The sequence below is a fragment of the Moschus berezovskii genome, chromosome 9 (genome assembly GCF_049115385.1).
Source record: "Moschus berezovskii isolate FMDL1 chromosome 9, NW_MosBer_1.0, whole genome shotgun sequence".
Taxonomy (NCBI): Eukaryota; Metazoa; Chordata; class Mammalia; order Artiodactyla; family Moschidae; genus Moschus; species Moschus berezovskii.
The window spans coordinates 43,926,434-43,949,432 of NC_142468.1; the positions used below are offsets into that span (position 1 = coordinate 43,926,434).

At 40.1% G+C, this 22,999-nt stretch overlaps 1 protein-coding gene across 1 annotated transcript in view; it reads left to right on the plus strand.

Annotated features, from left to right (window-relative positions):
- The window catches only part of SLC27A2 (solute carrier family 27 member 2), a 54,951-nt gene that overhangs the window by 12,564 nt on the left and 19,388 nt on the right, over positions 1-22,999 (plus strand). The window contains exons 2-4 of the mRNA XM_055436079.2: positions 2,844-3,053; positions 6,965-7,123; positions 12,736-12,860. Of these exons, the coding sequence (XP_055292054.2) occupies positions 2,844-3,053; positions 6,965-7,123; positions 12,736-12,860 (494 nt within the window). The remainder of the gene's footprint in view (positions 1-2,843; positions 3,054-6,964; positions 7,124-12,735; positions 12,861-22,999) is intronic.

Consider the following 22,999-nt stretch of genomic DNA (forward strand, 5'->3'; position numbering starts at 1 on the left):
CCAACTCACAGTATTGCAATATCTAAATTCTTTAAAGTCAACGGCTTTAGCTTATTCCTCTGTCTCTTCCCCAGTGGCTAATACAATACTTTATGTAGCTTCTTTCAGCTGTAAACATTTGCTGAGCACTTAACAAGATGATCAAGTTATAATCCCTTAACCTCAAAGTTTTCACTGCTAAATAGAGGAGAAAAAGAAGTGAAGCATGTCACACTACATACTAAACATACTGCTAGACGTATAATGCAAACTCCTGTGGGAGGACCACAGAGTTAAATGCAATGAGGCTGCTTTGAAGGATGAACAGAAGTTTTTCCAGTGACCAGGGGGTGGGGGCAGGAGGGCATTCCAAGCAGATGAAACCACCGGACAAAGGTGGTAAAATGTGAGAATTATGACTCCATTCCCTGGTGGCTCAGCCGGTAAAGCGTCTGCTTGTAGTGCGGGAGAGCCGGGTTCCATCCCTGGGTTGGGAAGATCCCCTGGAGAAGGAAATGGCAACCCACTTCAGTACTCTTGCCTGGAAAATTCCATGGACTGAGGAGCCTGGTAAGCTACAGTCTATGGGGCCGCAAAGAGTCAGACACCACTGAGCGACTTCACTTTCACTTCACATAAATCAGTGTGGTTAGAAGAAAGGGAACAAGGGTAGTTAAGAAGATGACATCAGAAAAATTAGGGCGGGGGATGAAGGCTGAGAAGAACCTTAGAACCATCCACTGCATTAGAAATATTCTATCACAAGGGATATGCAACCACTGAAGGATTTTAAACAAGGCAGGAACAAGAAGTCGGGCAGTGGGGTCACTGATACTGGAAGCAGGGAGAGGTCAGAAGCAAGGAGATCAGCCAGGAAGCTATTGTGCCCATTTTGGTAGGAAATAATGAGAGTCTGAACCACGGCACTGGCAAGGGACCTTAGCACTCCAGTTACTGTTTTTACAACAGTAATATTTCTGATGATCTTCTCGAAATACTGAAGAACTAGAGAGCAACCATTCAAAATGAAAGAGGAGAGGAGAGCATCAGAAGGAATAAGCTGACCTGATGGAGGTTGAAAAAGAACTGAGACAAACAGTACATTAAGGAATGATACCCAGTAGACACTCCAGGAGAAAACTGTTCAAGAGAGGAAAGATGATTATAGTGTGTTACTTGGCTCTCCAGTCGTATTTGAAATAATTACATTGTCATAATCTTGTCAATCCTGATTATTTGTTCTAGAATTTCTAGAGTCAACACATCCGTTCCGTTCCGTTCCGTTCCGTCGCTCAGTCGTGTCCGACTCTTTGTGACCCCGTGGACTGTAGCCTACCAGGCTTCTCTGTCCATGGGATTCTCCAGGCAAGAATACTGGAGTGGTTACCATTTCCTTCTCCAGGGGATCTTAAAGCTAGAAAGACAGAAATATAGTCTCAGAATAGATAAAAAATACCATTAACCCTGATAACATAAAGTGAAAATAACAACTGTTGGGGGTGAACAAGGGGGGAATGGGGGTGGGTTTCAAAAATTGTAAGTCACGAGATAGCAGGAAAAGTATGTAATTTGGTGATGAAGAAGTGACTGCTAGAAGAAACAGCTAAAAAAAAAAAAAAACCCTAAAAGTTATTGCCTCCAGGCAGCAGGTTTATTTGTGAGATAAGGGCCTACTGACTTGCATTATAAACTCTTCTGTACTATTTCATTTATATTTATCAGGTGCATAACTGCTTTGGTTAAAAAATTTTTAAACTTCTTAAATGTATCTGTCCAGATGCTAGCTCATGTTTTGATGGAGACATCGTACGTAAATATCTAAAAAACAAAGCATATAATATGAGTCAGATATAGCCTCCCTAAGGTAATTCCCTGGGATATTGAGTCACCTTCCTATTAAGAATAAGCCTATTCACTTCAGTTATCACAATTCAAGACAAAGAAGCTTAAAGAGCATCTCATCTTATGATTTAAAATCTAAAATAAAATTTAAAATGGCACAAAAATTCAAGTAACAAACTTGAAATGTGATTTGCACATTACGTCAATGCCTTTAAAATTTTTTACCTTGACCCCTATAAAAACTACGTTTGTGTGTAGCTCAGCGCTCGCTCACACACTCACATAGCTGAAACTCAAAAAACAAAAAGAATACTTACCTCTTCCTATGTATGATATAGTTTCTATTTTATTTTTTAGAATAATCATCTCTTTAAATGATTTTAACAATCCACTGCTGTATTGTGACTCAGAGTTTGAAAAACATGCTAATCAGTCCCTTTTTTTCTTAGGTCAGATAATGTGCTTATGAAATTTGGAGCTTATGTCTCAGATCAGCTGAACCTTCCTAGTAGAACTACTTGTTGCTGATATTTTAAAAATGTGTTACATAAAGTTAGCTTCTATTATCCTTTCAGTAGCATGGTTCCCTTCATTTCTCTTTTTCCTTAAAATTTTCTTTTTTTTAAATCTCTGGTCCTGTGGGACATACATTGGGAATAACTAAATTCATTTCTGGAGTGTTTTGAGATATATATATGTCAGATATGCATATAAGTCATACACATATAATCTTGGTTTTTACCCTTATGTGATTTGTTTGCACTTGCCATGTAATGTACAGATTTCAATCATCTGTCGCTTTTTAAACCATCTAAACTCAGCCTTCCCTTAAAGATTTGGATCTTGTGATATTTTCAGACATGGTAAATTCCATGTTAGAAATACATAACTATAAACATTACTGGGTCTACATGTTTTAACAATGCTTAGTGGAAACAAAATCACTACAAATTTTATTGCACTAATAGAGCTTGAATGGACTAATTTAGTTTGTTTGGATTTTTTTCTCTTATTAAATTAAGAACTACAAGCCGCTGTTGAAGAGGTACTGCCAAGCTTGAAGAAAGATGATGTGGCTGTCTATTATGTGAGCAGAACTTCTAACACAGATGGGGTCAACTCTTTCTTAGACAAAATGGATGAAGTGTCAAGTGAACCTGTCCCAGAATCCTGGAGGTCGGAAGTTACCTTTTTCACTCCTGCCTTATATATTTATACTTCTGGAACCACAGGTAAAAAATAAAGAGAGGATTCTCAAAGCAATGGACCTATCCTGAAAGAGTTAAATGTTGGGTTAGATTTTTAAATGCTCTCTTTCTTTGGCAAAGCTTATCAGATAACTAATACTTCAGGGGATTTAGCTCATTGCCTGTGGGAAGTATGATCTTATTCCACAGCATATGAAACCGTTTGGGTTTCTCTGAGGTATGTATACTTCCCCCAGTTGGTGTATAGAATAGGTAGAGAGGTTAACCAAGAACTACAAAAATAATTATGGTGATGATAAGATTTGGCGCTGAATAGGTTGTTAGGATTTTTTTCCAAATGATTGTTGCTTTTTGATTAAGATTTGGCGCTGAACAGATTTTAGAATCTTTTTAATGATCGCTACATTTTGATTATACTCTAGCATCCAAATATAATGTATAACCAATTATAAGTGGACCACCAAAGAAGACTATAGAACAATAATGGGGTTATATTTGTACAAACATTTTGATCACTGTCTTTCCATGCAACAATGACTTGAAGCTGTTTGGTTCTGTGGGTGTAGAATGGCTCTTAGCTCAGGGCCTAAAGTGGTGTATTTCATCAAATCTAGGATGTCTTACACCTTCGGTGTAAGCTGTACTATTATTTTAAGTAAGCCGCTAAGAGAAAACACTGCCAACTGTCGTATTAGTGAAACACTGCTATGTGGGACAGGCAACATTAAAGGTAGGATGTACTAGGTGCTCTTCTAGGAGCTCTGTGGTATTTGTTCATACATTTCTCCCACTACTCTTAAGACAGGTACTACTCTTACTCCTGTTTTACAGATTCAGAAACTGATGCCTAGAGAGTTTAAGAACTTCCCAAGATAGGCAGTAGAAGTGTCAGGCTTCACTTTGCTAGGCTGACTCCACAGCTCATACAACTGACCTCTCTGCCAGAATACCTCCTAGTTCATCAGTCTGATAGCTATTTGGTGTCTGGCTCAGAGGTTAAAGCGTCTGCCTGCAATGCGGGAGACCTGGGTTAGATCCCTGGGTCAGGAAGATCCCCCAGAGAAGGAAATGGCAACCAACTCCAGTATTCTTGCCCGGAGAATCCCATGGACGGAGGAACCTGGTGGGCTACAGTCCATGGGGTCGCAAAGAGTCAGACATGACTGAGCGACTTCACTCTCACTTTACTGAAGGTCGGGGGAAATGTTACCAAAATGTAATTATATGAAGACTGAGAGATGCGTTTAAGAAAGGATAGGAAGCTACCCCCAGCATCCCAATTTTTCTTAATAATATTGGGAAGTTGAATATGTGAGTCATTTGGTTAAAATTTTAACTCAAGCAGATAATTCTAGCATGCATTTTCCTAGTAAAATAATCAAACATTAGAGATAAGGGTTACTTTGAGCCTTATGAGGAGGGGTGGCTTGGGATGACCTATTAAAGCTAATCTCCAGAGCATAATAGCTATCATTCTTTTATTTGTCAAAAGTTCTATTTCACCATGTCAACAGAATGGTAGGATGACATGGTTTAACCAGATGCTTCCACTACATCCAGAACTACCTCAACATATGGAACTTATACCCGCATTTTTTAATAGAATGGTAAAACTAAACTGTAAACTTTGATTTGAAAAGTAATTGAGGTAAAACAAGCCCTTAACTAGTGACTGGGAGTTCTAGTCTTAATACTAAATAGATAAGTACAGAACTTGTTCACAACTGCAGGTTTTGCCATGAAGTATAAAACCCATTTTAAGGGAAAAAGAGAATAAGCACTCTTTCATCCAATCCCATAATTCAGAATTTAGATTTAATTGGAATATAATTGGGTTGATGTTTATTTTACCTTTCTTCCTATCTCTGAATATAATATCTGCCAAGTTACTAGTATAAACATTAATAAAAAGAATTCATTTAAGCAATCCGAAAACAAAATGTTTTCCCTGTTCCTCAAAGGCAGTCATTAGCACAAAATTATATAATAGTTACCAAATATTATTTCTTTATTAATACAAAAGTTTAAATTAGGAAGTTTTCTTTTTTTTTTTTTTTTGCTTTTTTTTTATTGGAGGCTAATTACTTTACAATATTATATTGGTTGGTTTTGCCATACATTGAGGAAGTTTTCTGAAAGTGCTTAACACCAGCAAAAGATGTATGTTTCTTTTTTTAAAAAATATAATTCCGAGTTTTTACTATCTGGATAATTTTTTTTCAAGGTGAATACAATTGATTTGTTGATGCTTTCTTTTGTTTCTCATTATTAGTATAGAATGGAGCATTAATACTAATGACATCAAAGACCATGAATTGTGAACTGTGTTTACGATGATGGTAGTTTGCCAGTCATACTGCTTTGCCTTACAACAAATTGCTTTTATCTAGGCAATACTATCAAATATTGAAGCATCTTAATCTAAACAGAATTGCCTTTCTCTTCACAAAGCCAACTGACCCACTCAGGTTTTAAACTCTGGACCCATCTGCTTTGCAATGACTTCATGCCCTCCCCAACTAAACTGACTCCCATGGGCAACAATATAAGCATACTCTTTCAATTGAGTCTTATAAAAAATTTACATGAATTATAGTTAAGAAAATACAAATATACTTAGTGTACTAAAAATATACTAAGATACCATTTTTTCACCTGTCAGATTGGCAAAAATTCCAACATTTGAAAGGACACCTTGGAAGAGCTATGAGGAAACAGATGCACTCATGTATTACTGATGGGGGAGTCAGTGGGGACAGCCCTGATAACTGGCGAAGTGGCAGTGTCTATCAAAATGACAAGGTCTAATAACCTTTTAGCCCAGCAGTCTCTCATCAGCAAATTGATCCTACAGATGGAGCATCATTCACAGTGTGAAGTGCCATGTGGACCAGGTTTTTCCACATGTGGACCAGCGTCATTTGACATTGCAAAACAGTGTAAATAAACTATAAAACACACACACAAAGGAGTAAATGCAGAGAGAATAAATGGATGAAAAAATAAGGGAAATTTCTACGTACAAATATAGACAGAACTTTAAAATACTTTGTTAAGTGAAGGTGGGAAGTGCAGAACAGTATGCTTTTTTTTTTTTTAATTGGGGGAAAGGGAAGAACATATGAGCAAATGAGCCTGTATTTACATAAAAAACTCTAGAAGAGTATGTGAGAAATTCATAGAAGTGGCTATGAAGGAAAGAGATAGGATGGATAGGCTCTGTATTCTCTCTGAGTCTCAGTCTTCTCATCTGTGAACTAGAGAATATAATTCTACTTATATCATTAATTATGAGAATTGAGTGAAAAATTGACAATACAGCTGACCCTGGAACAACACGAGGGTCCACACAGCAGAAGATCTACATATAACTTATAGACGGCCCTCCATATAGGTTCTTCTGCATCTGCGATTTTTCATCCATGGAGTCAACCAACCATGGGTGTGTTTACCACTGAAAAAAATCCTCATATAAGTGACCCCAAGCAGTTAAAACCCCTGTCCTTCCGGGATACTTAGCAAGATGGTAGACCCAAAGCAGAAATTCAATAGACATTCATTCGTTTTTCCTCATCTTACCACTCTAATAACCAGCTAACTCAGGGGTCAGGAAACTATAGCCTGTGGGTCACAAGCACCACACCACCACCAGTTCTGTAGTTTCATGTCCACAGGGCCAAGTTCATTACTTTTTGTGTTTAGCTGCTTTCAGCTATAATAGCAGCATTGAGTAGTTGCAATAGAGACTTATGACCCTGCAAAACCTAAAACGTTTACCATCTGATCCTTTACAGAAAACTGTGAACTTCTGGTCTCACCAAATGCAATCTTCTAATCACTAGATAATGAATCTTCCTAAGACATCTCTCTCCCAGACCATTGTCTGTGAATAACCATTCTTGATTCACTCATGCTTCTCTTGTTCCTTTATGCAGGTCTCCCAAAAGCTGCAAAGATCAATCATCTTCGCATTTGGTACGGAATTGGCGTTGCTCTTGCCTGCGACTTTACAAAGGATGATGTGATCTATACCGCCCTACCCTTGTATCACAGTGCTGCACTTCTGATTGGCTTACATGGATGTATCGTGACTGGTAAGCTTTTCCTCTTAGCAGGGTATTGAAGCCCAGTACACATTCAATGTGCTCATAAGGAAAAGTAATACAAAATTTGCTATTTTCCTGTATGCTAGGAGAAGGCAATGGCACCCCACTCTAGTACTCTTGCCTGAAAATCCCATGGACGGAGGAGCCTGGTAGGCTGCCGTCCATGGGGTCGCACAGAGTCGGACACGACTGAAGCGACTTAGCAGCAGCAGCAGGAATAGTGTTTAATTCCATGTTAATACTGAGGTTGTTTGGCTTACACATAGCAAGTATCTAAAACAATTTATAGTGAATTCCATGATGGTCCATTGGTTAGGACTCCACATTTTCATTGCTGAGGGCCTGGGTTCAATTCCTGATCAGGGCACTAAGATCCCACAAGCCCTGAGGCCAAATAAATAAATAAAAAGAATTTCTATTTTCTCATGCTTACATTTCTTTTAAATAATGCTTTAATTGTTCAGCATATCAAAGAGCAAGCTTCTTTTAAATCTTTTAGGTCTTTATACAGGTTAAGATACTTGATCCTTTGATTCCACAAATAATTCTCTTATGTCATTTCTATTTTCAGAAATCTGCATGTTGATCTCCATTAGCACCTGGTTTAAACTTCTCATTCAGTTGGTCCATTCTACTTTATTCTTCCCCCTCCCACGGGCTCTCAGCTCTGGTCAGAATACTTAGATTTTCCCATCTCTTCTCTTTCCTTCTGAAACTTTACCATTTAAATTAGAATTGCCATTCTAACTACTGTCAACAGAATTTCTGCGCCTTGTGTACATAAAGTCTCAGTCCAATATCCACCTCTTCCAGGAGACTACCTCTAACTTTCTAACTAAAACTAAAAAACTTAACTTTTTCTCCCATGTGACATTTTAAGTAATTATATACGTATATATAGTAACATATCCATATATTAATTCATATACAAATACACATGATTGTCCAAGCCTCTGCTCCTTTTCCTCATCAACTTACTGATTGGCTATAAAACACTTAATCCAGCACCAATACCAGCCTCCAAATCAGCAAGGAATGCCTGGGTCTGAGCATACTATTGGGCCCTTCAAAAACAGAATGACTCTGATGCCCTTCTGGGGATAAATCAATCACTCATACATCTACTTAAGCATAATAGATAAATGCTAAAAAGGAAAATATGGTATTTTTAAAAATTTCTCCTAAAACACTTGATTTTGCATGTTTAGGAGTAGAAATAAACTAATAACATAAAAATATCTATGATATTTTTATTTCACTATACTACATTTCATGCTTATGTTAGGTTGGATATGATAGGTACATTGTTTTTACCTATCGTATTAGTTTTCTATTGCCACTGTAACAAATGACCACAAACTTTGAGGTTTAAAACAACACAGGTTGGTTCTCTCCCTTTTTTGAAAGTCAGAAGTCCGAAAGTCAAGATGTCAGCAAGGCTACATTCCTTCTGGAAGCTTGTAGGGAAGAGTCCATTTTCTTGCCTTTCCTAGCTCCTGGAGGCTGCTCACATTCTTTGGCTTGTGGCCCCTTTTTTCATCTTCAAAGCATTTCACTCCAGTCTTTTGTTTTTGTTATGTTTTCTCCTACTACCCTTGACCTTCTTGACTTCTTCTTATCAGCACCCTTGTGATTACATTGGTCTCTCCCAATCAGTGCAGTTCAGTTCAGTCGCTCAGTAGTGTCCAAATCTTTGCGACCCCATGGACTGCAGCACACCAGGTCTCCCTGTCCATCACCAACTCCCAGAGTTTACTCAAACTCATCTCCATTGAGTCGGTGATGCCATCTAATCGTCTCATCCTCTGTTGTCCCCTTTTCCTCCCACCTTCAATCTTTCCCAGCATCAGGGTCTTGTCCAATGAGTCAGCTTTTCGCATCAGGTGGCCAAAGTATTAGAGTTTCAGCTTCAGCATCAGTCCTTCCAATGAATATTCAGGACTGATCCTTTAGGATGGACTGATTGGATCTCCTTGCAGTCCAAGCGACTCTCAAGAGTCTTCTCCAACACCGCAGTTCGAAAGCATCATTTCTTCGGTGCTCAGCTTTCTTTATAGTCCAATTCTCACATCCATACATGACTACTGGAAAAACCGTAGCTTTGACTAGATGGACCTTTGTTGGTAAAGTAATGTCTCTGTTTTTTAATATGCTGTCTAAGTTGGTCATATCTTTTCTTCCAAGGAGCAAGCGTCTTTTAATTTCATGGTTGCAGTCACTATCTGCAGTGATTTTGGAGCCCAAATAAATAGTCTGTCACTGTTTGCACTGTTTCCCCATCTATTTGCCATGAAGTAACGGGACCGGATGCCATGATCTTAGTTTTCCGAATGTTGAGTTTTAAGCCAACTTTTTCAGTCTCCTCTTTCACTTTAATCAAAAGGCTCTTTAGTTCCTCTTCAATTTCTGCCATAAGGACGGTGTCATCTGCATATCTCAAGTTATTGATATTTCTCCGGACAATCTTGATTCCAGCTTGTGCTTCATCCAGTCCAGCATTTCTCATGATGTACTCCACACTTAAGTTAAATAAGCAGGGTGACAATATACTCCCTTGACATACTCCTTTCCCTATTTGGAACCAGTCTGTTGTCCCATGTCCAGTTCTACTGTTGTTTCCTGACCTGCATACAGATGTCTCAGGAGGCAGGTCAGGTAGTTTGGTATTCCCATCTCTTTAAGAATTTTCCAGTTTGTTGTGATCCACACAGTCAAAGGCTTTGACATAGTCAATAAAGCAGAAATCGATTTTTTCTAGAACTCTCTTGCTTTTTTGATGATACAATGGATGTTGGCAATTTGAATGCTGGTTCCTCTGCCTTTTCTAAATCCAGCTTGAACATTTGGAAGTTCATGGTTCATGTACTGTTGAAGCCTGATTTGGAGAATTTTGAGCATTTCTTTGCTATCGTGTGAGATGAGTGCAATTGTATGGTAGTTTGAGCATTCTTTGGCATTGCCTTTCTTTGGGATTGGAATGAAAACTGACCTTTTCCAGTTCTGTGGCCACTGCTGAGTTTTCCAAATTTTCTGGCATACTGAGTGAAGCACTTTCACAGCATCATCTTTTAGGATTTGAAATAGCTCCACTGGAATTCCATCACCTCCACTAGCTTTGTGCATAGTGATGCTTCCTAAGACCCACTTGACTTCACATTCCAGGATGTCTGGCTCTAGGTGAGTGATCACACCATCGTGATTATCTGAGTTGTGAAGATCTTTTTTGTATCGTTCTTCTGTATATTCTTGCCATCTCTTCTTAATATCTACTGCTTCTGTTAGGTCCATACCATTTCTGTCCTTGATTGTGCCCATCTTTGCATAAAATGTTCCCTTGCTATCTCTAATTTTCTTGAAATTATCTCTAGTCTTTTCCATTCTATTGCTTTCCTCTATTTCTTTGCATTGATCATTGAAGAAGGCTTTATTATCTCTCCTTGCTGTTCTTTGGAACTCAGCATTCAAATGGGTATATCTTTCCTTTTCTCCTTTGCCTTTCACTTCTCTTCTTTTCTCAGCTATTTGTAAGGCCTCCTCAGACAACCATTTTGCCTTTTTGCATTTCTTTTTCTTGGGGATGGTCTTGATCCTTGCCTCCTGTACAATGTCATATATCTCTGTCCATAGTTCTTCATGCACTCTATCTATCAGATCTAATCCCTTGAATCTATTTCTCATTTCCTCTGTATAATGGTAAGGGATTTGATTTAGGTCCTACCTGAATGTCCTAGTGGTTTTCCCTCCTTTCTTCAATTTCAGTCTGAATTTGGCAATAAGGAGTCCATGATCTGAGCCACAGTCAGCTCCTGGTCTTGTTTTGCTGACTGTATAGAGCTTCTCCATCTTTGGCTGCAAAGAATATAATCAATCTGATTTCAGTATTGACCATCTGGTGATGTCCATGTGTAGTCTTCTCTTGTGTTGTTGGAAGAGGGTGTTTGCTATGACCAGTGCGTTCTCTTGGCAAAACTCTGTTAGCCTTTGCCCTGCTTCATTCTGTACTCCAAGGTCAAATTTGCCTGTTACTCCAAGTATTTCTTGACTTCCTACTTTTGCATTCCAGTCCCCTATAATGAGAAGGATATCTTTTTGGGGTGTTAGTTCTAGAAGTTCTTGTAGGTGTTCATAGAACCTTTCAACTTAAGCTTCTTCAGCATTACTGGTTGGGGCATAGACTTGGAATACTGTGATATTGAATGGTTTACTTTGGAAACGAACAGAGATCATTCTGTCATTTTTGAGATTGCATCCAAGTACTGCACTTCAGACTCTTTTGTTGACTGTGATGTCTACTCCATGTCCTCTATGGGATTCCTGCCCACAGTAGTAGATATAATAGCCATCTGAGTTAAATTCACCCATTCCAGTCCATCTTAGTTCACTGATTCCTAAAATGTTGATGTTCACTCTTGCCATCTCCTGTTTGACCACTTCCAATTTGCCTTGATTCATGGACCTAACATTCCAGGTTCCTATGCAATATTGCTCTTTACAGCATCAGACTTTACTTCCATCCCCAGTCACATTCACAATTGGGTGGTGTTGTTGCTTTGGCTCCATCTCTTCATTCTTTCTGGAGTTACTTTTCCACTGATCTCCAGTAGCATATTGGGCACCTTCCAACCAACGGAGTTCATCTTTCAGTGTCCTATCTTTTTGCCTTTTCTTACTGTTCATGGGGTTCTCAAGGCAAGAATACTGAAGTGGTTTGCCATTCCTTTCTCCACGTTTTGTCAGAACTCTTCACTGTGACCCATCCATCTTGGGTGGCCCTACCCGGCATGGCTCCTAGTTTCATTGAGTTAGACAATGCTGTGGTCCATGTGATCAGATTGGTTAGTTTTCTGTGATTGTGGTTTTCAATCTGTCTGCCCTCCCATGGAGAAGGATAATCTCCCCTTTTTAAGATCTTTAGTTTAATCACATCTACATAGTCCCTTTTGTCATGTAAGGTAGCACATTCACGGGTTCTAGAAATTAGGATGTAGATGTGCTGGGAACCATTATTCTGTCTATATCATCCACCACAGAAGAATATTTCCTGCTTGCTCAAGACATTAACAAACTCTCCAGGATTACAACCCTAGCTGCTTCTCCAGGTTCATCTCCTTTGACCCACCCATCTTTCACCACTCTGGTCACAGACCAACTGAATCTTGGCCATCCCCCAACCTTCTGGACCATCCTGTCTTTATATTCATGTTTTTTCCTCTTCCAGGAATTCTCTCATTTTTCTCCATATTCACTTCTCAAGACCTAATTCAAATCCTACCTTTTAAAAAAATATGTCTTTCTTAGCCCTTGCCCAGGAAAAATTAATCTACCTCCCCCAGTACACACACACCCTTAGGGCTTCACTGAATTGTGTTTATTGCAAGCTGACTTTTACTAGAAAACCTTATGTCTTCTCCCCCACTATACTGTAATCTCCTATTGAATAAAACCATGTCTTATTCTTTTTTTTTTTTGCATTGAATATAGTTGGTCCCTAACACTAGTTTATGAATGTAATTCACATATAAACTTCAAAAGTGAAAAATATAACTTGGGACTTTTTTGGTAGCATTCCTTTATTGGTACATTCTATTCCTTCTCACTAGGTGCTACTCTTGTTTTACGGACCAAATTTTCAGCCAGCCAGTTTTGGGGTGACTGCAGAAAATATAACATCACTGTCATTCAGTATATTGGTGAACTGCTTCGATATTTATGCAACTGTCCTCAGGTAACACTTCCTATGTTTCATTATCTTTTTGAAATGCTTAAGAAGGGAATTCAAGTCACTTTGGATCATGCTGGGTTTCAACTGCTTCTTATATATCAGTTTTCAGTTTATACTATAGTTTCTCATTATAAAGTTCTTGGCACCACACCTACCATAGGGAATTTGTTGGTTAGTGTGTTAGTGGCTCAGTCATGTCCGACTTTTGCAATTCCATGGACTGTAGCCTGTCGGGCACCTCTGTCCATGGAATTCTCCAGGCAAGAATAATGGAGTGGGTAGCCATTCCCTTATTCAGTCGATCTTCCAGATCCAGGGATCAAACCCGGGTCTCCTGCATTGCAGGCAGATTCTTTACTGTCTGAGCCACCATGAAAGCCATTACTTGATGGCAATCATTGCAATAGGGCTTCCCAGGCAGCTCAGTGGTAAAGAATTTGCCTGCCAAGCAGGTTCGATCTCTGGGTCAGAAAGACACCTGGAGAAGGGAATGGCAACCCATTGCAGTATTCTTGCCTGGACAATTCCATGGACAGAGGAGCCTGACAATCTACAGTCCCTGAGGTCACAAAAGTCAGATATGACTGAGCATGCACACAAAGCAAAGTTGCTGTGATAACATTATTCCCTACCTTTGTACCTGTTTTTCATACTTTTCCCTCTACCCAGCATATCCTCTGCTTCCTTCTCTACGTGTTTAAACCCTGCTGTTGCTGCTGCTGCTGCTGCTAAGTCGCTTCAGTCGTGTCCGACTCTGTGCGACCCCAGAGATGGCAGCCCACCAGGCTCCCCCGTCCCTGGGATTCTCCAGGCAAGAACACTGGAGTGGGTTGCCATTTCCTACTCACTGTTAAAGCCCAGCTTCAGTGACACCTCACACGTTAAACTAATGTGAGTCACCCAGACAGAAGTCATTGCTTCATGCCTGTACCTCATTTGCTCCTCCTCCTTTGTGGCCCTTGTCACTTTACGGGTGTTTGTCTTCAGGCCTCCCATGTGACCACATCTTGTCGCCTTGCCCTCTCTTATACCACATTCATGCAGAAAACTTTTACTTAACGTTGCTTAGTGAATAAACTTAGGAACCATCTGACCAAATCTGTTACCAAGCCTAGAACAGATGTCCCAAAGTAATAACTCCAAGTACTGTGGATCTGCCCTGCCTGTAGATACCCATATATCTTAATGGGGTTGTTTGAAAGAGCTCGTTCTGCCCAGGTTCTCAGCTCTCATCAGAAAGGGCAGTCTGCCTGGGACCACATCAAGGTCCCAATTTTTTACACCCATTATTTTGCACCCATTCATTCTTTACTGTATGAATTTATCCCGTGCACCATAAGGATGTTTAATAGCATCCCTGGCTTTTATGCAGGACATGCCAGTGATACCCTCCTCATCCTCCCAGGTCATCATAATTAAAATGTCTTCAGACATTGCCAGATATCCCCTGGCAGGCAAAATCAACCCTTCATTAGGAGCACTAAACTAAACAATGCAGTAAACTCACCAGATTCTACTTTCTTTAATCCTTTTACTCATCAAAAGAAAACAAACTCAAAGGATCACTAAGTTGATCAACTGCTATTTATAAGCACCAGTTATGTTCAGTTTATATATAGGCTACCTTAGAAATGTTGCAGATCTAGTTCCAGACCATTACAACAAAGCAAATTCCACAATAAAGCAAGTCACATGAATGTTTTGGTTTCCCAGTGCACATAAAAGTTATATTTATACCCTGCTGTAGTCTATTAAGTTTGCAATAGCATTATATCTTTAAAAAGCAGTGTATATATCTTAATTTTAAAATACTTTATTGCTAAAAGTGTTAACCATCATCTGACAATGCTGGCTTGCCACCAACCTTCAATTTGTAGGGAAAAAAAAAGAAGTATCTGCAAAACACAGTGAAGCAGAGTATGCCTGTAACAGAAGCAGTGTAACATAAAGAAGTATAAGATGCTCTTGCCTTAGTTCTTTCTCTTCTTACTTCATGTGGTCTCTGCCCACATTCACTTCATTAGAGAGATCCTTCCTACTAATTCTCAAACATACAATACTGCCCCTTACCATGCATCTTGTGGGTTACAGATTTCTGTGGCACTGTCACTCCTGACACAGTGCAGGTTTGTATGACTGTCTTCCTCCAGTTAAATGAAAGCTCCATGCACCAAGGGCTTTGTTGATCGCCAGATCTCTGGCACTGAGATCTGTATCTGGCACATTCTAGGCATCAACAAATTTTACTGAATGAACCTCTAAATTCTTGCTCCTAAAAGATGTATAATTGACTTGAGGGAAGTAATGTGTTCCCCAAAAATATTTGGGCTTAGCACACATTATTTATAATTCATGAGGCAGATTCACCAGATTCCTGAGGGTCATAATTAGCTATGAGTTGGGTGAGGACCTTTCCCATAGCAATTTCTGTTGATGTCATTATTGAGTGTTTTTCACATTAATATTCCACCTGGTCTGGAAGATTGCATGCCTCTCGATCAAACCCCAGAAATCCATATAGGGCCCTGCTATTTGACTTTTCTTCTCTGCCTTAAAAACACCTCTTTGTCAGTTAGAAGTCTCCTGGGGGAGGGGGCATGTTAGGTTTTTTTTCTGTTAGTTCTAAGGGGAGCCACCTTTGGAGTTGAGGAAAATAAACATGTCCGATGGCACTTTTTCAGGGTCATACACATACACACACTTCTACATTTCCTTTTTATTAATATTGTCTCAGATGCTGGAAAATATTCAGTTTAATTGGGGTTTTACATCATCAAAATATATTATGATTTGGTGTATAATAGTAGTACATGGACAACCTCTAATCTAGAAAGAGATTTGGAGTTTCTGTTTGCCCTTGATTTACCCCACCCCTGAGTTCTGGACTGGTTTGTCTGGAAAATACTTATTAGTAAGAAATGCTCAAAGTCATCTCAAAAACCCTTCAGTTAAAGATTTGTTAAATGTTATGATCTTTTGTATAGAAAATGCAAATCAAAAATACAATGAGGTAGCATAGTGGTCAGAATGGCCGTCATCAAAAAAATTTACAAACAAGAAATGCTGGAGAGGGTGTGAAGAAAAGGGAACCCTCCTATAGTGTTGGTGGGAATGTAAATTGGTACAGCCACTATGGGGAACAGTATGGAGATTCCTTAAGAAACTAAAAATAGAGCTACCATTTGATCCAGCAATCCCACTCCTGGGCTTATATCCAGAGAAAAACATGGTCCAAAAGGATACATGCACCCTAGTGTTGACTGCAGCAGTTTAAAATAGCCAAGGCATGAAAGCAACCTAAATGTCCATCAACAGAGGAATGGATAAAGATGTGGCACATGTATACAATAGAATATTACTCCGCCATTAAAAAGAATGATATAATGCCATTTGCAGCAAGATGGATGGACCTAGAGGGTGTCATACTGAGTGAAGTAAGTCAGACATGAAAGAGAAATATCCTATGTTATCACTTAAATATGGAATCGTAAAAGAAATATATAAATGAACTCATTTACGAATCAGAAATAGACTCACAGACTTAAAGAACAAATTTATGGTTGCCAGCGGGGGAAGGGATAACTAGGGAGTTTGGCATCGACATGTACACACTGCTGTATTTAAAATGGATAACCAGCAAGGACCCACTCTATATCACAGGGAACTCTGCTCAAGATTATGTAACAACCTAAATAGGAAAAGAATTTTTAAAAGATTAGAAACATGTATATGTATAACTGAATCATTTTGCTATACATCTGAAACTTTCACAGCATTGTTAATCAACTATACGCCACTAAAAAATAAAAGTTAAAAAAGAGATGATATATATGTATAATAATATACTGCTCAGCTATAAAAAAGAATGAAATATTGCCATTTGCAACAATAACAACAAAAGTGGATATAAACTAGAACTATGGTGGAAGGCTCTGCATCAATGTCATCAGAAATGCCCTCGGCCTTCGAACTTCTCGAATAGGCTGATCCTGGGGCAGCTCACTCTACCGTCAGCCCCCAGGCACTGGATATCAGGGAGGCAGCTCCAACCCTAGCTAAGCATGTGAACCAAATGACACCCATCCACAGAATGACCTGGTTTGTCAGGAGAACCTGGGGCAGTGTTGAGAAGACGCTTCTCCTCCCTCTCCTGAGTCACGTTCAGTAGCTCCCTCAGTAAAGCAGAGGACTAGGGAGAAATGTACCCACCACCTTAGGGCAGGAGTTCAGTTTTGGCTCAACAGACTTAATGTAGTGCTTAAGAGCAAGGACTCTGGAGGCAGCAGGTCTGAACTCTGACTATTTGCGCAGCATGGTCAACTTCTCTCAATCTTTTATCAGAGACAGGAGACTTATTGTCTGGGGACGACCTCGAGAAGCTGTGAGCTTCTCAAGGGCCCTAGGAGCAGAGGAGGGCAGGGGTTGAAGCACTGAGAGCACTCCCTTCCCCTGCACAGCTTTCAGGACTCAAGTGGTAAGTGATGCTTGCAGGCAGGATGTCGGAGGAGAGTTAGACTTTGTTGGTGTTGTTCAGTCCCCTAGTTGTGTCTGACTCTTCACGACTCCATGAACTGCAGCATGCCAGGCTTCCCTGACCCTCACCATCTCCTGGAGTTTGCCCAAGTTCATGTCCATTGCATTGGTGATGCCATCCAGCCATCTTAGGGAGTTATTCTTAGGGAGAACTAAACTTTCCCAGAAAAGAAACTGGATGTTGGCTCACTGCCACTTCACTAGACAGAGCAGCTCAAGCATCTTGTTGTTGCCTTGTGTGTGCTCAGTTGCTTCATTGGTGTCCAACTCTTTGTGACCCCATGGGCTATAACCCATCAGGCTCCTCTGTCCATGGGATTCTCCAGGCAAGAATACTGCAGTGGGTTGCCCTGCCCTCCTCCAGGGGATCTTCCCAACCCAGGGATCGAACCTGCATCTTTTATGTCTCCTATATTGGCAGGCGGGTTCTTTACCACTTAGTGCCACCTGGATAGTCTTACTCCTAAATATAAACAGTTTCCAAAGGAAAACCTCTAACAGGAAAGATCATTTTTAAAAAAGAAGAAAAAGAAAGAGCATTAATTCAGACAGTAGAAGAAGACTTCCAGAAATCAATAATTAATATTCTCAGAAATGTTAGAGACGATATTATATCCATAAACCAAAAATAGTATGCTACTAAAAAAGCCAGAATAATGCCTCCTGAAAAATAAAAATATGATTTAAAAATTACTTAATCCATAGAAAAGTTGGCAGATAAAGTTGAGTAATCTTACAGAAAAATTGGAGGAAAGATAAAGTGATAGACATGAGTGGAGACAAGAAAATTAGAGGATCCAAAAGATTAAGTATCTGATTAACAGGACCTTAGGAAAAGGATAGCAAAAATGGAGAGGAGGAAATTATTAAGAAATAACACAAGAAAACTTCCCAAAACTGAAGGATGCAGTGAAAGAGCTAATTGAGTACCTAAGAAAATGAGTGGAATTTTTTTTTTTTAATGCTTAAACTACACTATGATGTTAAGACTATCAAAAGAGAGAGAAAATTCTATATAAATAACATTTGACTTGCCAACAGCAACACTCAAGCTGGAAGACACAGGAAGCTGTGCCTTCAAAATTCTAAGTAAACGTTATTAACTATCTAGAATTGTATATCCAACCAAATTATTAATCAAGTGTAAAATAAGATTTTCAGACATTCAAAGGCTCAAAAAAAAAACCTTACCTCCTGTATACCCTCCTTTAGGAAGTTCCTAGAGAAAGTATTCCATCCAAACAGGAGAGTAAAAAAAGAAAAAGGAAGACCCAGGCTCCAGGGAAAAGAGGCAAAGGGTATTCCTAGATCTGGAGAACTAGTCCAGATTGGAAAAAAAGGATAAAAGAAAGAAAAATGGAAAAAAGGAAATTATTCATCTGGTAGAAGGAGGATCATTGTATTTAGATGCTTTTGGAGAATAAGGAAAGAACTACAGATAAAAACTCAGAAATCAAGCAAATGGGCAGGGAAGAAATTATTCCTAGAAAAAACAAACATTTGTTCAAGAATTTGTTCATAGTATGTTACTGAGTTCATCAGTGGTGAGTTAGGGGCAGAATAATGTGAACATTGAATATTGATTTAACCAAAAATTGTGGTATTGGAAAATTGAGAGAGAGTTTAATCCCCATCCAGCACAATGAGAAATCAGTAAATAATGTCTAAAGTGTTTACTGAAAAGATCGCAGATCTTTTAATTTAGAAACACGGAGGTGAGAAGCAGCAGCAACAAGCATTAAAAGCATCTGCCTCTGGGTAGTAGGCTGGAGGCAAAGGATGAAGACAGATAAATGGAATAACATTTCTTCATGTAAAAGCCTTTCAGTACTGTTGGGTTCTTAAACTCTGTGTGTGTGTTGCTTTTTTTAACTAAGGAAAAGCATGCTCGCTGAAGTCATATAGATTTGGATTTAAATTTTGGGGCAACTGTGTTTCTAATTACTTTAAACTTTTCAAAGTTCTGTTTCCTCAACTGTAATCTGAGGCAAATACTTGATTATCTCTCACATTTCAGTAGGGCACTTTCAGACCTTAAGATAATACAGGGCAATTGCCTGTTACATAGCAAAACCCTCAATAGAAGTCTTCTGTTTCCTCTGATTACCTGGCACCCTGCACCCTCTCTGAACACCCTGATCTCTAACCCTTCATCAGTCATTCAATCCACAGTGGATTAAAATGCCCCAGGTGTGTTTGCATGTTGCACCTCACCTGTATCGTGGAATAGAATGTTTGATCTTTGTTTAAAAAAAATAAAGAACAGGTGACCCTTGACCTAAAATACAGTTCCTTTGGGGAGTGGCTCTGGTGATGAGGAAATTCCAAAAAGAGAAATACTGCTACTCTCAGGCCCTGGTGATCAAAAGCTTAGGTGAGAACCAGACATCTCCGAAGGCTCCAGGATCTCTCAAATATTTCCAGCCTACAGCCTTAATCTCTTTTGCTGGTGTAATTGGATCTCTCAGTTTATGATGAACACTAAGCTGGTGGTATTGTGACTGTGAGCCCAGCTACCTGGCACCTGCAGGTGACAGATGCACCTGTGAGGCCCACCCACTTCCCACATTTCAGAGCGCTGCAGCCTCCTGCATCCTAAGCCCTCCCTGTGTGATGTCCCAGCTGTGAACTGTTGAACAGGATGGCTGGTGTTTTCATGGCGAAGGTTATGTCTTCTTTTACTACAGGAATTGCACTCTATGCAAAGCACAGGGCCAGGCACTATGGAGGATATAGAGATTTGGCCTCAAAGGCACTTACAGTCTAATTAGACAAAGAAATGAACTAAGAGGGCAGTGGTGGACTGCATGTAGAAGAAGTAAGGTCTTGGGTTTATACACTGATTTGCTATTCTTGAACTTCTCACGCAGGCCTGGGGACCAAGTCAGCCCCAAGTCAGGTGGTTATTTTTAAGCAAATATTTTTGATATTTTATTCTCAGAGTGGCAGTGAGGCACACTAGTGTGGGGGCAAGGATAGTCTCTGGAAAGCTGACAGTCCTTGCTGAGGAATAGTGCCCTATAGACAAGGTGACCCTATCTATAAATCACTATCCAAACAGGGCCATTTGAGAGCAGAAGGTGTGTCGCTAAGAAGCACATCAGAACAACAGGTGTAAACCAGGACCAGCCCTGGCAAACCAGATGTATGGTGTCCTGACTGCTGTTGTTGTTTTATTCACCAAGTCATGTCCAACTCTTTTGTGACCCTGTAGACTATAGCCCACCAGGCTCCTCTGTCCATGGGATTCCCCAGGCAAGAATACTGGAGTGAGTTGCCATTTCCTTCTCCAGGGAATCTTCCCCACCCAGGGATGAAACTTGTGTCTCCTGCATTGGCAGAAGGATTCTTTACCACTGAGCCATCTGCAAAGTCCATTCTGACTTATTGGTACTTGATAATTATAAAAGGGATCCAAGTAACCTAGGGACCAAGAGAGTTGATGAAGAGAATAGGTTCCCACGCAGAACAAGTAGATTCGTGCAAGTTCAGAAGGCTTCTCAGTTAAGACTCCTCAACACACTGGTTAAGAACCACTGACTCAGATTTCCCTGGTGGTCCAGGGGTTAAGAATCTGCAACTCCACTGCAGAGGGTGCAGGTTCGATCCCTAATAGGGAACTAGTATCCTGCAAGCCATGTGGCAGGGCCAAAAAAAAGAGCTGCTGGCATGAAGCCCCTAGTCTGTCTCTCTGCCTACACATTTCCTCCTCATAAGACTGCACAAGGGGCCCGCTTTTAACTAGGGACAGGTATGGTCCACCTCTCTGGTTCAGTTCAGTTCAGTTCAATCGCTCAGTCGTGTCCGACTCTCCGCGACTCCATGAATCACAGCACGCCAGGCCTCCCTGTCCATCACCAACTCCTGGAGTTCACTCAAACTCATGTCCACAGAGTCGGTGATGCCATCCAGCCATCTCATTCTCGGTCGTCCCCTTCTCCTCCCGCCCCCAACCTTTCCTAGCATCAGAGTCTTTTCCAGTGAGGCAACTCATCGCACAAGGTGGCCAAAGTATTGGAGTTTCAGCTTTAGCATCAGTCCTTCCAATGAACACCCAGGATCGATCTCCTCTAGAATGGACTGGTTGGATCTCCTTGCAGTCCAAGGGACTCTCAAGATTCTTCTCCAACACCACAGTTCAAAAGCATCAATTCTTCGGCGATCAGCTTTCTTCACAGTCCAACTCTCACATCCATACATGACCACGGGAAAAACCATAGCCTTGACTAGACAGACCTTTGTTGGCAAAGTAATGTCTCTGCTTTTTAATATATTATCAAGGTTGGTCATAACTTTCCTTCCAAGGAGTAAGCGTCTTTTAATTTCATGGCTGCAATCAGCATCTGCAGTGATTTTGGAGCCCAAAAAAATAAAGTCTGACACTGTTTCCACTGTTTTTCCATCTATTTCCCATGAAGTGATGGGACCAGATGCCATGATCTTTGTTTTCTGAATGTTGAGCTTCAAGCCAACCTTTTCACTCTCCTCTTTCACTTTCATCAAGAGGCTTTTGAGTTCCTCTTCACTTTCTGCCATAAGGGTAGTGTCATCAGCATATCTGAGATTATTGATATTTCACCCAGCAATCTTGATTCCAGCTTGTGCTTCTTCCAGCCCAGCGTTCCTCATGATGTACTCTGCTTATGAGTTAAATAAGGAAGGTGACAATATACAGCCTCTCTGGTTAGGTCTCCTGAAAGAACTTTATCACTTGAATTTTGACCAAGGAGCTACTTAAAAATTAAATGCTCACACGCTGCTCCACTGGCTCCTTGACACCTCTCTCATGGAAACCATTCAAGTTTTTTTGGTTTGGTTTTTAACCACCGGATCAAAGGTTCTCCCCTTGTCAGAGAACTGCCAGCCTCTCACTGCAAACAGTTTTGTTTTCTTTTTCCAAAAAGGGTCTCTTATTCCAAAATCATTTCACAGTGATTTCAGAGTAAGAAATAATGTAGAAATGCTCTTCAGAATGTTTGCTCTTTTAAGCAAATCTCTGTTCAGTTAAAGAGATTCGTATTTGACAGGAGAGGAGAACCATAGTCACCTAGCACTTTCACCTCTCTCTGTCCTGTTTTCTCTTAGAGTAAAGGTCATCGAGCTACACATTTTGCAAGTTAAAATTATACCTATTAACCTTCCCCTCCCTCCAAGCTGTGATCTCCTGACCTCAATCAATTGCCTCATTAATATAAAATATCATTAAAGTTACCTAAGGTTTGGGCATATTTGTAGGGCCTCATAAATATGATTGAATGGAAAACAGCCCAGTTCTTATCCACCTCTCTCGCTGATTGATACAAGCTCAGCTTTCAGTTCTTATACTCAAAACAGCTTTTCCATTGTGATTTCTATTTATAGCAAAGCATATTCCTCCAGCCACCTGAGGCAGCTGGAAGCCAGTTCGCTCCCCCTTTTCCTCTTCCCTTGGTTCAGCTCCACCTGCTCTTGTGATCACCTGGTCTCTCTAGACAATGAATGCGTGAACAAGAGGCTTCACTCCAGTCCCACCAGGCCCTCACATGAGTGTTCTTGGATGACACTATAGAAAATAATTCTCTCTCTCTCCCTGGACTGTGTTCCCATTTTCTTCTTCATCGTCAAGTGAA